The sequence below is a fragment of the Lepus europaeus genome, chromosome 17 (assembly GCF_033115175.1).
Source record: "Lepus europaeus isolate LE1 chromosome 17, mLepTim1.pri, whole genome shotgun sequence".
Lineage (NCBI taxonomy): Eukaryota > Metazoa > Chordata > Mammalia > Lagomorpha > Leporidae > Lepus > Lepus europaeus.
Window position 1 is genome coordinate 78,638,688 of NC_084843.1, and position 14,584 is coordinate 78,653,271.

The 14,584-nt window shown below is 51.0% G+C and overlaps 1 protein-coding gene across 1 annotated transcript in view; it reads left to right on the plus strand.

The window, feature by feature from the left end:
• FRMPD2 (FERM and PDZ domain containing 2) overlaps positions 1–14,584 on the plus strand; it is a 101,769-nt gene that overhangs the window by 76,612 nt on the left and 10,573 nt on the right. The window contains exons 22-26 of the mRNA XM_062214315.1: positions 1,739–1,944; positions 6,541–6,645; positions 10,527–10,620; positions 11,442–11,527; positions 13,279–13,426. Coding sequence (XP_062070299.1) covers positions 1,739–1,944; positions 6,541–6,645; positions 10,527–10,620; positions 11,442–11,527; positions 13,279–13,426 — 639 coding nt within the window. The remainder of the gene's footprint in view (positions 1–1,738; positions 1,945–6,540; positions 6,646–10,526; positions 10,621–11,441; positions 11,528–13,278; positions 13,427–14,584) is intronic.

Genomic DNA, 14,584 nt, shown 5'->3' on the forward strand with positions numbered 1-14,584 from the left:
GCTTGCTTTACTTTCTATGTATCTGTCATCTATCTATACCTTTATCGCTCTCATGTACATGAAATCTCTCAGCCTCACAGACTGTGATACTCACGTTGGTACTTGCCTTAGTCGGATTTTTCTGACTATAAAGAATATATCTGGGAGTGGATGCTTAGGGAAAGAGGATTATTCCAGCTTCCAGTTTTAGAGGTTCACACTTCAAGAATGAGGAGCCCCGCCCCCGAATAGGATGGTGGATGGTGGAATGTGTGCTGAGGCTTGTCTGGCTAGCCAGGAAGCAGAGAGAGAGAGAGAGAGAGAGAGAGAGAACAGTTGGGCCAAATTCAGCTCATGTCACCAACCTTCTCATGAGCACCATCATCCAAAGGTGTCCATAGCCCCAACACCTAAAGACCTCCCTGTAAGCCCATGCCTCAGATGTCATAAATAAATCAAATCTCCATCCTTAATTAATTAACCATTAGCACAAGACTTTGGGGATCAAACCCCCAATACATGGGCTCTTGGGGACACCCAAACTATTGCCTAGAACATAACATTATTATCTCCATTCCAGATAGAAGAACATGGTAGACCAGAATGTTATGTATCTTGCCCAGGGTTTCACCTGTTGATTCCCACCCTCATGTCTTTTCTCTGTCCAGATCCATTCTCAGACACAGGTGAAGCGGGCACCAGTGGCCCAGTCAAAACCCATAGTCTGGGTATTACAGGTTCCCCCAAAGAACCCGACACATTGGCCTTTGACTCACACACTGGTTACAGATGTGCTTGGTGGGGACTGTGAGAGGGAGCACTGCCACGTGCTTGTGACAGGAATCGTGGTGAGCTGCTTAATCATTTTGATTCAGATCTCTATGGTTTGAATGGCAATAACATTTTCCTTGTGGATCTGGTAAGATGATCTGTCATCTGTCTATCTATTCATTCATCTATCATCTACCTAGTCTATTTTCATCTGTCTATCACCGGTATCATGATCATCTATATCAATTATCTATGTATCATCTATCATCTATAGATTATCTACATATCACCTATCTATCTACCATCTGTGTATCTATGTATGTATCTGTCTGTCTGTATCATCATGCCAAATACATGGCAAGAGCTTACTAAGGGAGAGCCAGAATTAGTCACCCTCCACGGCCCTGAGCTTTCACAGTTGGGTCACACCAGCTCCATTAGGTTTCTAAATCACACCCTGGTCTTCCTTTTCTCTATTGTAAATGCAGCATCCTTCCATGAGATGTTAAAGTCACATCATTCTGGGGCCAGCGCTGTGGAGTGGCGAGTGAAGCTGCCGCCTGTAGTGCTGGCATCCCATCTAGGCTTTGCCTTGACGCCCGGCTGCTCCACTTCTGATCCAGCTCTCTTCTATGGTCTGGGAAAGCAGTAGAGGATGGCCCAAGTCCTTGGGCTCCTGCACCTGCATGAGAGACCCAGAGGAAGCTCCTGGCTCCTGGCTTCGGATCGGCACAGCTCTGGCTGTTATGGCCAATTGGGGAATGAACCGGTAGATGGAAGACCTCTCTCTCTGCCTCTCCTTCTCTCTCTGTGTTACTCTGACTTTCAAATAAATAAATAATTTTTTTTTTTTTTAAAAAAAGGACACATCATTCCTAGTGGTGTAAAAGGTCTTCCTGTCACTGGAGAACATCTCTGTGCCCTCCCTGGAGAAGCCACCAAGATGCCAGCCTTCCCAGGCTGTTGACTTCTGGGCTTGTTTTCACAGGTGTTTGCAGAAATACCCCCGGCGAAGACAAGAACAGCACAGCTGATGCTGCCGTCTTTTCTACAGACTTCCTGAGCCACGGGCACCAGGGGCGTTTGCCGTCACACTCACAAGATCAGACCAGAAATGTTGGCGAACTGGAACTAGCTCAGGAGCAGAGTGTGATGTCCAGGCTGGGGTCTCAGCTCTCGTCTCTGCCAGTAAAGGTAGTCACCCCCTTGGCTGTCTTCCTGGAAGCCGGAGGAGAGGAGAGGTTGTGGGGCCCGACAGCCCAGCTCCCAGGTCCTTCCTTGCTCTCCGTGTGCCGTGTCTGGTGGGCAGGGCTGCTTTCCTGCTGTGGCCCTCCACTTGCTCAGCTGTAACTTTACAGAACTGAATGCCTGCACTGCGTGGTTGCTGAGAAGAAGATAAAGAAGAAAAAGGAGGCCGGTGCCGCGGCTCAACAGGCTAATCCTCTGCCTTGCGGCGCCGGCACACCGGGTTCTAGTCCCAGTCGGGGCGCCAGATTCTGTCCCGGTTGCCCCTCTTCCAAGCCAGCTCTCTGCTGTGGCCCAGGAGTGCAGTGGAGGATGGCCCAAGTGCTTGGGCCCTGCACCTGCATGGGAGACCAGAAGCACCTGGCTCCTGGCTTCGGATCAGCACGGTGCGCTGGCCGCAGCGGCCATTGGGGGGTGAACCAATGGAAGACCTTTCTCTCTGTCTCTCTCTCTCTCTCACTGTCCACTCTGCCTGTCAAAAATTAAAAAAATAAATAAATAAAAAAAGAAGAAAAGGGAGAACTGCTTGCAGTGTCTGGGTCATAGGGCCCATATGGGAGCCTCCAGAATCCTTGTTCACTGTGTAACCCATATCCCTGGGGGCTCTATTCCAAGACCCTTGAATGAATGCCTAAAAAAACCTCAGATAATACCAAACCCCATGTACACCTTCTATTTCCTGTGCATACATGGTTATGAGCAAGTTTAATTTATAAATTAAATATAGTAAGAGTTCAACAATAACAACTAGTAAAACACAGCAGTGACAACAATATAATGAACCTTATGAACCATTTCCTTCTGGAATTTTCCATTTAATACTTTTGCACTGTTGTTGACTGTGGATAACTGAAGCTGTGGATAAGGGGAGACTACTGTAATTATAGCTGTTTCTGGCACTGACAACCTGTGGAGATTGATTGCCGCCCACAGTGAGGCCTGGGCAATGAAGCATTTTGTATTCTTGGCCTCTGTGGGTCCTCCTGCCATCTCAGTGGTTTTGCTCTTGACCAGCACTCTATGGAGGAAGAAGATCAAGTGTGGCCTTGGTGTGCCGAGGGCTGTGTGCCTTGTTCAGCCCCAGCTCAGCTGTCCCCCGGCTGTCCCCTTGGGTACCAGGTGGGACTGTCTCTCTTGGTGCCTCCTACCAGGGAGTCTTTGCCATAGAACAGCATCATGGTCCACCCCCTCCTCCTGACCCTCAGCCCGGGGCTGGGAGAAGCTCTCACTGTTTCAGCTGCTTCTGACTTGTTCCTCTAAAGGCTGCCAGTGCCCTTGAACACAGGCTCTGCGTAGATTCTTCTCCCTCATCCAGGCTGAGCACCTTCTTATTCTGGCTGGGGCTGTGGTTGACACAGGCAAGCTCTCCCACCCCTCTCAAACTCATCTTTCTTTTTCTTTTCTTGTGACTGGAAGTATGGATGCCTGTCTACAGAGCCATGGTGACGATAATGCTATGCTTGGGTAGAATTGGAAAAATATCCTTTCCCTTCAGTCACTCTGGGCTCCTTGGCTGGGGGGGCCCTGGAACAAAAGGCAGATTAACAAGAGAAGAGCATGCACATTGGTTGATGTGTGTCATGTGAACTTTGACAAGGAACTGAAGCCCTGAAGAAGCAGTTCCACCTGAGTGTGACTTACAGTAGGTTTGACGCCCAATGGGAAATCGCGGAGACATGTGATAGGACAGAGACTGCGAGCAAGCCGGGGACACTGAGCAGGGCCTGTTTGTCCCGAGTCCCTTCTGGGTCCCTTGTCTGCAGGGATTTGGACGGTCCTGTCCTCCAGGTACAGGAAAGACATCTCTCACCTGATGAGAGGGTCTGGTGCTCTGCTTTTGGGGGAGATCAGAAAATCCTCCCTAGACTTCTGGTCGGCTCCAGGGGAGGAGGGCAGTAGAAGTTCAGAGAGTCCTTCCAGAACATTCTGCTTCTCAGGTTCCTCCCCCTTGAAATACTCAACAGACCAAGGTGTCCTGCTCTTTTGAGTCATTCTGCCCCATCACCTGGTGTGCCATAGGGTTCTGTGGATGTTTGTTCCTTCCTGTTGGCCATGGCAATCACTCAGACAGGGTCTGCCAGGAAGAGCTGGACTCAAGGCTTGGCATGAGTCATGATACTAGCTGACACCTGCTGAGTACTAACTTTGGGCTCAGGCTTTGTCTGGAACACTTTGTGCATTGTTGCTGTGGATTCATTCTGAGAGGAGGAGCGCAGTGGAGGCAAGAGGCACAGAGTCAACACACAGACCCCGGGAACTGGGTGAAAGCAGGCCAGAGGCGAGCAGCCTGCAGACTCGTTTATTTCAGTTGGTACAACAGCTTATATAGCCAAGGCAGCCAATCCAGTCAAGGGGCAGTCTATGCCCTAACCAATCACAGCCTGCTGCCAGGCAGTATCCGAAGCCATCCAATCACAGCCTGTTGCCAGGCAGGCTCCGTTGCCAGATGGGTTTCGAGGCCATTCCTGAGTAACTGATGCTCGCTTGCCAGCGGCCATCTTGGCATGGCCTTCTCATTCCACCACAGTGTGGTATATCTCTGAATGCTTCATGACAGTCCTTGAGATAATTGCTATCACCAACCTGTTTGTAAGCAGGATAACTGAGGCACCAAGAAGAAAGGACCATGCCAAGATCTCTCCTGGTGTGGACAGCAGAGCTGGGCCTGGGCTCCAAGGAGTTGGACTCCAGAATGGAAACCTTCGCTCCTGAGCTGCTCTTTGGAGTGGCCCCTTGGACAGGAAGCAGGGCAGAGAGGGCCTGATCCAGGCTGGGGCCTCTGTTGCTGCGAGCCTGTGAAGGATTTCTGGGAGGCTGTTGAAGGGAGGGATGGTGTTCTAAGACCACAGTTGAGCCCAGCACAGGCTGTGGGACCTGTGCCATCTGGCTCCTGTGGGTCATTTGGCCACCTTTGTGTCCAGGTCAACTTCTATGGCCTGCTTGAGTTTGGACTCTCACTTTCAGTCTTCCATTATTTGAATTTCCATGTCCAGACAAGACATCCTGCCAGATCAAAGACAGTGGGGTCTCTGAAATACTGGGGCTCTGTCTGCTGCTACAACCAACTCTTTGGAGCCCTTTGTGTTGGACTGGTGATTTCCCAGCTTCCTTCAGCTTGCTTAGTTTCCTCTGTATTCATTTTCCAACATGGTGGCCAGGTAACACTAAGCAGAGAAGGCAGACAAAACAGAAGACTGGGACTATCATGGCCCCATCTTCTGGGCGCAGTGACCAGTGGAACATGGGCAGGACCGGGCACGCTCTGTCTGGAAGCAATGGTCAGCCCAGTTCAGCATATCCTCAGCTTCTTCCTTCCCTGGCCATTACTTGCTGAGACACCATTCACTGACATCTGGGTTCATATTCTGGTTCTTCCCCTTCTTGGTGTGTCTCTGATCTTCTGGGTGGTAACGTGCACTTTACCACATTCACTCTTACTATCACAGTGGTTATTGGTTAGTTGGTTGGGGATCTCTGTGTCGAAAGTCTCTCTTCTGCAAGAGAGCAGCTCAACTTGGGCAGGTCTGTCTTATCACTGCCAACTCCACAGCACAGTGCTCATGTCTTCATTCATTTTCTGCTATGTTGTATGCATATCTGCATGTTATAATGGCATACCACAGCCTGGGTGGATTTGAAGTGATAGGAGTTGATTTGACCTCTAGTTCTGGAGGCTGGAGAGTTGAAGATCAAAGGACAAAATCAAATGAGAGCCCTCCTGCTGTCTCAGAACATGGCGAGAGGGTAACCCATCCCTGTGATAACTACAGTCTGAGTCCATGCCCGAGGGCAGTGCCCCATGACCCACACACCCTTTCGAGGTTCCACCTCTCGATGGCATCCCAAGGGCAGTTACATTTCAACATGAGTTTAGAGGAGATCTTGAAACCACAGCAACCTGAGATGTAACAGGTGCACAGCAAATGTGGTTGTATGATTGGGTGAATGAATGAGCACGTTGTCGGTGGGCATGCTCACAGCACCAAGCAGAGTGCTTGAGATGTGGTAGATAATTTTCCTCTCTGTCCCTCCCCAAAGGGCTCAGTCATTGTAGGTGAAGACCTAGTACAGCCACCCTTGCTAGAAATGACCAAAAGTCCTCCTAAGGTTTTCCTCCACCTCAAGCAACTGTGCATGCTACACCCAGCATGCCGTCACTTGGCAGTCAGAGGAGAAGCTACCAGAAAGTACCTGGGTGGCTTCAGTCCTAACATGGTGTCTGCGCCACGCGTGGAAATAGAACCCACATTTACGGAATCCTTGGCGTGATCTGGGCACTTGGCAGTCACGCACTAGGAGGGAATCTCTCACAGCAGTTCTCTGGGTCAGGAAGCTGATGCTGCAGAGACTTGGAGATTTGTTCAAGGCCACAGGGGGAGGGGCTGCTAAAGCTGAGGGTGCTCCTGGTGGCCCAGCCTGGGAGCTCTTTCAAGGTGTGGTGCTGCTTGCTTGCTCTGTGTAGAAGGGGAGAACTAAGGGGTGCCATCTACTGGAACAGGGCGGAGAGCCTCATGCCTTCTTTATTTCTGTGTGTGTTTGGGGCAGGGTGCTGGTTCCTCTCGTTCTCCATCACCTTCAGAAACGAGTGCTGGTGGAATCTACTTCGTGGAGCTGGTGAAAGAAGATGGGACCCTTGGATTCAGCGTGACTGTAAGACTTGCTAGGAGGAAAGAGTTGGAAGATGCCCATGCGGAGCCTTGGTGGGCATCCCGCTCTGCCAGCATGCTCATTGTAGTCAGGGGTACCCAGGAAGTGGAGGACCCAGGCAAGTCAGTGGGACCTGTTGTGGGATCATCGCACTGGGAGACCTAGGGCAACCTTGGGCTGAGCAGGAGCAGGTGCGAGAGAACCCAAGCCATGTGAGGAGACAGGAGTGTGGGTGGAGTCTCTGCACAGTAAGAAGGCAGCAGCCTGTGGCATCAGGGACATCAGCCCACAGAGAATGGGGTAATCCAAAAAACCCAGTTGCCAAGACCTCTGCCAAGACCAGCGCTTTGCTTTTGCTCTCTGAGCTCTGTGTGGTAGACCCCTGGTAGGGAAGATTGCCTGTGTCACTGTGATTGCTCAAGGATTTATGGGAATAGCACAACTCCAAGGTCAGACAACTCCAAGGTCAGAGGTTGGAAGGCATTGCTTTTTTTTTTTTTAAAGATTTATTTATTTATTTGAAAGGCAGAGTTACAGAGAGGCAGAGGTAGAGAGAGAGAGAGAGAGAGAGAGAGAGAGAGAGAGGTCTTCCATCCACTGGTTCACTCCCCAGATGGTCACAATGGCCAGAGCTGCGCCGATTCAAAGCGAGGAGCCAAGAGTTTCTTCTGGGTCTCCCATGTGGGTGCAGGGGCCCAAGGACTTGGGCCATCTTCTACTGCTTTTCCAGGCTATAGCAGAGAGATGGATTGGAAGTGGAGCAGCCAGGACTAGAACTGGCGGCCATATGGGATGCTGGCACTGAAGGCAGTGGCTTTACCCACTATGCCACAGCGCTGGCCCCGGTGTTGCTTTTTATTTTTTTTAAAGATTTATTTGAAAGTTGGAGTTACACAGAGAGAGAAGGAGAGGCAGAGAGAGAGAGAGAGAGAGAGGTCTTCCATCCTCTAGTTCTCTCCCCAGATGGCTGCAACAGCCGGAGCTGCGCCAATCTGAAGCCAGGAGCCAGGAGCTTCTTCTAGGTCTCTCACGTGGGTGCAGGGGCTCAAGCACTTGAGCCATCTTCTACTGCTTTCCCAGGCTATAGCAGAGAGCTGGATTGGAAGTGGAGCAGCCGAGTCTTGAACCGGCGCCCATATGGGATGCCGGGGCTTCAGGCCAGGATGTGAACCCGCTGCGCCACAGTGCCGGCCCCCGGTGTTGCTTTTTATAACTGAGCATTGAAAGTTAACCTTGAGGTCCTGGAATGGGTCAAGATTTTAGGCATGTCATTGTTGCATTCAATTGTTGAGTGGAAACAAAATGGGATTTCCTAGCAGGGAAGGAAACGCCATGAACAAAGAAAACCTCCAAAGGAAACCGGAGAGAGGAGTGAGTGAGTCGCTCTTTGCTCTCCTAGCTGATGGTGTTCTTACGCAGGGATCCCTGGATCACCGCACCATTGGCCTGCCATGAACCTGTCATCAGTAGATGATTTTAAGGAAGCAAGTAAGAAACTGACAGATAAGGCTCATGAGTCCACGTGAACAGTCTGGTACCAAGTATGGTCAATGTATTTTTGGCTTGGGATAACGATCCGATCAGACACCAAACATAGCAATCTCTCGTCTGAAAAACTTGCTAAGTGTGGGATTATTCATACACCAAGAGGAGGTTGGTGATTTCCTTTGGCTGGCAAGAAACGGTGATTTTCCTTGGGGGAATTGAGTTTCAGAAAATAATTCTTGAAACGGCTTGTTCAAATCCAAATGGCCATTAAAGGAACAAAAGCACTAAAACCCAGGAAAAGCTGGAAGACTCCACAAATGAGGTTGAAATGGAAATTTTTAACTTTATATCCATGCGCTTGGCCAAATATAACTGACGGAATGCAAAGACAGGGCGCTCTTACACAAAGCTGGGAGAAGTGTGCGTAATTAAATGAGTATTCACATTCGGTTAGGCGGTGCCATCTGCTAACGTCCATTACAATGAAGCACATGCATGGCCTTGGCCCACAGAAATACAGGGGTCCTTCCAACAGTCCACAGAAAATGGCATTGAAATGGAAATTTACTTTGGTCCAAAAAAACAGTTGAAATCCATGCATATGAAGGGTCTTTGGAAAGTTCATGGCAAATGCATATTATGAAAAACCATAGCTAGATTTCAATTTTTTACAACAAAATAAAATCTTTAAATTTCATTTTTCCACCAATCTTTTTTTTTAAATATGTATTTTATTTACTTGAAAAGTAGAGTTAGAGAGAGAGACAGAGAGGGAGGGAGAGACAGAGAGAGAAAGAGATCTTTCACCTGCTGCTTCACCCCCCCCCCATAAATATATATAAATATACACACATACATAGCCAAAAATATGGTGGCCTGTTATTTGGTACATAGATATTTATAAATGCTATCTTTGCTATGTTAAAGCCCTTACATATTAATATTCCCCTTTACCCTCATTTTATGATGTCTGCCTTGAACTCTATGTTATATGGCATTTATATAAACACACATGTGTGTATATATGGAGTTATATAAACACCCTTTCTGGGGCCGGTGCTGTGGTGCAATAGGTTAATCCTCTGCCTGTGGTGCCAGCAACCCATGTGGGCGCCGGTTCTAGTCCCGGCTGCTCCTCTTGCAATCCAGCTCTCTGCTATGGTCTGGGAAAGCAGTAGAGAAGATGGCTCAAATCCTTGGGCCCCTGCACCCAGACGGGAGACCTGGAAGAAGCTCCTGGCTCCTGGCTTTGGATCGGCGCAGCTCCAGCTGTTGCGGCCATGTGGGGATTGAACCAATGGACGAAGCCCTCTCTCTCTGTCTCTCCCTCTCTCTGTCTGTACCTCTACCTCTCAGATAAATAAATAAAATCTTTAAAAAAAAGCATACCCTTGCTTTTTCTGTGTTTGTTTTTCCCTGGCTTATAGCTAATTCTCAAACTTTCCCCCAAAATAAAGAAATTCACTTTCACGGATAAAGAAATCCACAGGCTTTAGGGTCACTCGGTTGCTGGCTTGGGTGCCCATCTTGACGCTTAGGCAGCCTTTTCTTTAGCCTTCTCTAGGGGCTGCAGTGAGCACGGAGAGATGTGCAGAGGAGCTGTGGATATACACCCGGTTCTGAGCAGTTGTCAGCGTGTTACCTGTGCTGGGGTTGGGCGGTGGTGGCAGACATGAGTAAAGAGGCGAGCATTCCCGAAGGAGGAGGTTCAAAGAGACCACAGAAATGATTCAGTGCCATGAGTGCAAATCTGCCTATAGGGGTGTATGCACGCACACGGCAAATCGGAAGAAAAACATAGTTAGATCTTGATCTACGGCGTTAAAAGAAGTGAGTTGTGAATCCCTTTTGTGACTGATATAGTCATCTCTCTGGATCTGCAGGGGGTTAGGACTCTCGTGGGTACCCAAATCTGCTGATGCTCAAGCGCCTTATATGAAATGGCTTAATCTTTGCACAGAACTTGCAGGGTCCTCCCGTATACGTTAAATCATCTTTAGATGACTTACGAAACCTTAAACAACACCAATGCTATGTACGCGTTTGTGGTACTGTGTTGCTTGGAGGATAGTGATGAGAAAGGAAGTGTGTGTGTGTTCAATACAAATGCATTTTAAAAGATGTGTTCCATCTGCGGTTGTTTGAATCCACGGATGGAGCACCTGCAGAGCCCGAGGCTGTACTGGATTGGCACACTCTGCGTACACACCCAACTTCACAGCTCAGCAGAGAACATAGCCTAAAAAGTGAATACAGATGCATCAGACAGAGTTGACACATCGGGACAGCTGATGGGTGGGGGGAGGTTCTGTTGCCAGGAAGGTTGGAGAGCGGCCCCCTCCTTTCCCGGGAGGGAGCAAACAGGTGGTGAATTTTTCCTTCTTTTTTTCCCCTAGGGTGGCGTTAACACAAGGGCGCTCTACGGAGGCATCTACGTGAAATCCATCATTCCGGGGGGGCCTGCTGACAAGGAAGGGCAGATCCTGCAGGGTGAGGCTGACGTGGTGGTGGTGGTGGTGGTGAGCTCCATGCGATGATCCTGGACCGGGGGTGGGCGGTGGGTGCAGCCTCCGACCTTGCCCCACCCCCCACTCTGACACCTCAGGTCCAATGTGGGTGACAGCCCTCTGGGAAGCATAAGGTGATAGGGAGATAGAAGGTGAGAGACGCAAAAGATACTCGAGTGTTCCTGTTTGGCCTTCATGGTACAGTCTTGCTTTCCTTAGAACACAGAGCTGGCATTGGGTGCCCTGTCTGTGGAGGGCATGCACGCTGGTGAGTCTTCTCTCTGCCCTGCCTCCTGTCTCACTGCTCAGAATGATGGCTTTTTACTGTTCTCCTAAACGGTCCTATTTGAGCCCAAAACGACACCTGAGATTTCTCATATATTTCCGTTTCCTCTGGAATTCCAGTGTCCTGATCTTTTTTTTTTTTTTGAAATTAAAAAAAAATCTCTAGAGATATAAATATTACCCCACAACAACTTGAAAATACTTTCAAAAAACCGTTTCACAGAAAAACAGGAGAAAGGCTCCATTTGACCAGCACTGGTTCAACCATGCTGTGAGCCAATAATAGAAAGGCTTTGATACCATCGGTCTGATATCTGTCTCAGGAGACAGGGAGCATGCTCAGAGAGGTGGCCGCCTTCAGGCTCGGGCCAGCCGTTGCTAACTCTGCAGGGACACCTGCACCTCTGTGTCCTGCCCTCTTTCCTCCAGGCCACCCGGAGGGTGCTGGGCAGGGTGCTGTCCACAGGGTCCTTCCTGCAGCCCCACAAGCTCAGGACTTAACACACATCCGCTTCCCAGGTGACCGGCTCCTGCAGGTGGATGGCATGAGTCTGTGCGGCCTCACCCACAAGCAGGCTGTGCAGTGCCTCAAGGGCCCTGGCCAGGTGAGTGTTCCCTTCCTTCTAGAGCTTTCCAGAACATCAGAATCTGCAGGTGCGCCAGGTGGGGGGAGGCCACGTTTCTTCTCTGTCTGTTTTATTCCCTTTCACTTCTTCCTCTTCTTTTGCTTTCCTATGGGAATGGGAAATGCAGGAGGCAGCACCCAGATGTTTTCAAGTGGAAAGCCTCACCCCCTGTAAATAGCCCTGCCGAGCCTGCTTGTTGCCTGCCTAGATCCTGGAGTCAGACAGCAGAACAGAGCTGAGAGACGGAGACGGTGACGTCTCCAGCCCGGCCCTGGTGGCGCCCCCCACGCCCTGCTCCAGCCCAGCCGATCAGGGTGTCCATCTGCTCTCAGGCCCTTTCACCTCCCTGCCTCTGGCCACGGTGACCCTCATCCCACCCCGCCAGCTCATGCCGTTCCCCATCACCCTGAGTTTCCACCTGCTAGGGCCTGGGCGGGCTTTCCTGGGATTCTTTTCATCTCAATGGTAAAAAAAATCTGGGATGCCAGAGGCATCCATCCATTGTATACTGTGTCCCCTGCGGTGCCCACCCAGGCGTGTCTGCATGCTGTGTGTGGTCCTCTGTCCGAGTGTGGGAGCCTTTAATCGCCCCAGTGTCCTGAGCCACAGAGCTGGCATCACCCCCTCTTGCTAACCGAGCAGTCAGCAGAGACAGCAGGAGTGACGGAGGGCGCTTCCAGCCAAGGTCATGTTCTGGCTGTGTCTGGCTTCCTCCGTTTGCAGGGGAGATTGCTTTTATGCGTGGCCTTGATTGACAGGCCTTGAGAGCAGTTCTTCAGACCTTTGCTGATGAACTTGGTTCTGGAGGGCCCTGGCATGACCTGCTGGTGGCGATGACAAGTAGGGATTGTCACTCAAGTCTAGGGCCTGGTGCTGACTGACAATGGTGGCAGAAGGCAGGAGGCTGGGCCAAGTCTTCTGAATGGAAGCCTGGTGTTTCTGAAAAGCTTCCAGGTGACATCTGGCCGCTGGTTCTGGAAACACGCTTTGAGTGACAAGGGCACCCAGCATAGCGGGGAAGAAGGGTGGGGCATCAAAGCAGAGAGGGAGGAGGAGGTGGACTGGCAATAGGCCTGGGATACTGTGCTATGGGTATACGTTATGGAGGATGCGAAACATTGGAGATTTTTCCTCAAGGGTGCGGCATGTCCAGTGTCTCTGTCAGACAAGACTGTTGGCAGCCACGGTGGGGTGGGCCAACAGAGGTGGGGACAGTGTGGTCCAGTAAACCGAGTTACCTGGAGCTTGCTGTGGTCCCACTGGGCACTGGGAGAGGGAAGCTGTTTCTGTTGGGAAGCTTGCAAACTTAGACACCAGATGGGTCCTGGCAGGGCAGAACGGGGAGAGCTGGACCCATCTGTGGGTGGCCCCTGGGAGGCCAATGGGGGAGAGGTTCTGTGTTCCCAGGGACAAATGCGAGGGGAAGAATGTTTTAGTGAGAACGAGGAGGGAGAAGCGATGGGGGTGAGGGGAGCAGAGGAGGCTGGCACTGCCGGTGCCGAACTGGGGGTACATGTGTTCCCCCCAGGTGCACGTGTGCAAGACAAGTGCCAGTAAAAACCCGAGTCTGGATCCCAACACACAGGAGAATCTGGAGATTTCGCTTTGAGATTCAAATGAGGCAGCTTCCTGGAAGCCTCAGACTCAGGAAGCATTTGCGGTGGAGTGGAGGGCGCGCCTCCTGCCTGCCATCTGCAATGTGAATTGAGTCTGTGCATCCTTCCTTCTAGGTGGCCAGCCTGGTCTTAGAGAGAAGAAGCGCCAGGCCCGCACAGCAGTGTCCTTCTGCTAATGACCGAACGGGAGATGGACAGGCGGCTGTTTCCTTGGTAACAGCCGTGCCTGGCAGGCCCACGAGCTGTGTCTCGGTGACAGATGGTGAGGAGAGAGAATTGATGTTACTGTTGTCATGTCATCACATGCTGCTTTTGAATTGTCAAGTCAAAAGGGAAAGGCAGGAAGCCTTCCTCTGGGTATCCCCCACCCCCCAAAAAAACAACAAAAAACCGAGCAGTGGCGACCACCGTGGGGCTGGCTTTCAGCTGCGGTGGGAGCCGGTCTAATGGGCTGTGTTCTGCAAGACAAATGCATCATCCTCAAAGGCTGACCGGTGCCCTTCTGCCCCTAGGCCTGTCTTGGCCCTCTTAGCAGCTGCTGGGATGTGGCTGTGTCTGTGCTAAGTGTTCGGGGGTGAAATTGAAGGGAGAGGACATGCATTTTCTAACCCTTTCGGCTCTACATTCCAGCTAAGGGCATGGATGGGGCAGGCTGCGAGGTGGACGAGGGGTCAGGGATCTCGACTTGCTCTCAGCATCACCTTGCCAAGCAAACCCATGGTCAGATGAGGGGGGCACAATCGTCCAGCTTTGTGGGTTGCCTCTTGGCACTCCCTTGCGATCTCTTCTGGCGGCTAGGAAAATGTGTATTTCCTTAGTGCGTTGTGATCTGAAGCTTACCCAGGCGTGACAGGCATGAGTCCCATTGTAAGGGTATCCTGTCTAGCTGTGAAAGGTATGAGGCAGGTTGAGTGCAAGGTGGCCAGAGGCAGAGTGATGGGTGGGACAGAAGAGGGAGACTCACGTTTGAACCAGGTCTGTTTTGCGTTTCTTACACTGTCTCCCGGGACCTTGAGAAACTGACGACAAAATGAGCCAGAGGCCCGGCTGGCAAGGGTGGACCTGGCCATACCATACTCCCCCACCTGCCTGCCTTAGATGCTTCCATTCTGGCCCCGACGGATGCTGACAACTCCATCGGGGTCTCCCATGTGGGTGGCAGGGGCCAAAGCACTTGGACCGTCCTCTGCTGCTTTCCCAGGTGCAGGGAGCTGGATCGGAAGTGGAGCAGCCGGGGCTTGAATTGGTGTTCCTATGGGATGCCTGTGTCGCAGGTGGTAGCTTTACCCGCTGCACCACAATGCTGGCCTCTCCTTTTATGCAGCTACGTGAGAACTTTGGAACGTCTGTGGTTTGCACCTGCAGCTCACATCATGCTTCTATTGGGCAGCAATGATCTGTAATGTGTCTACAGGACTCC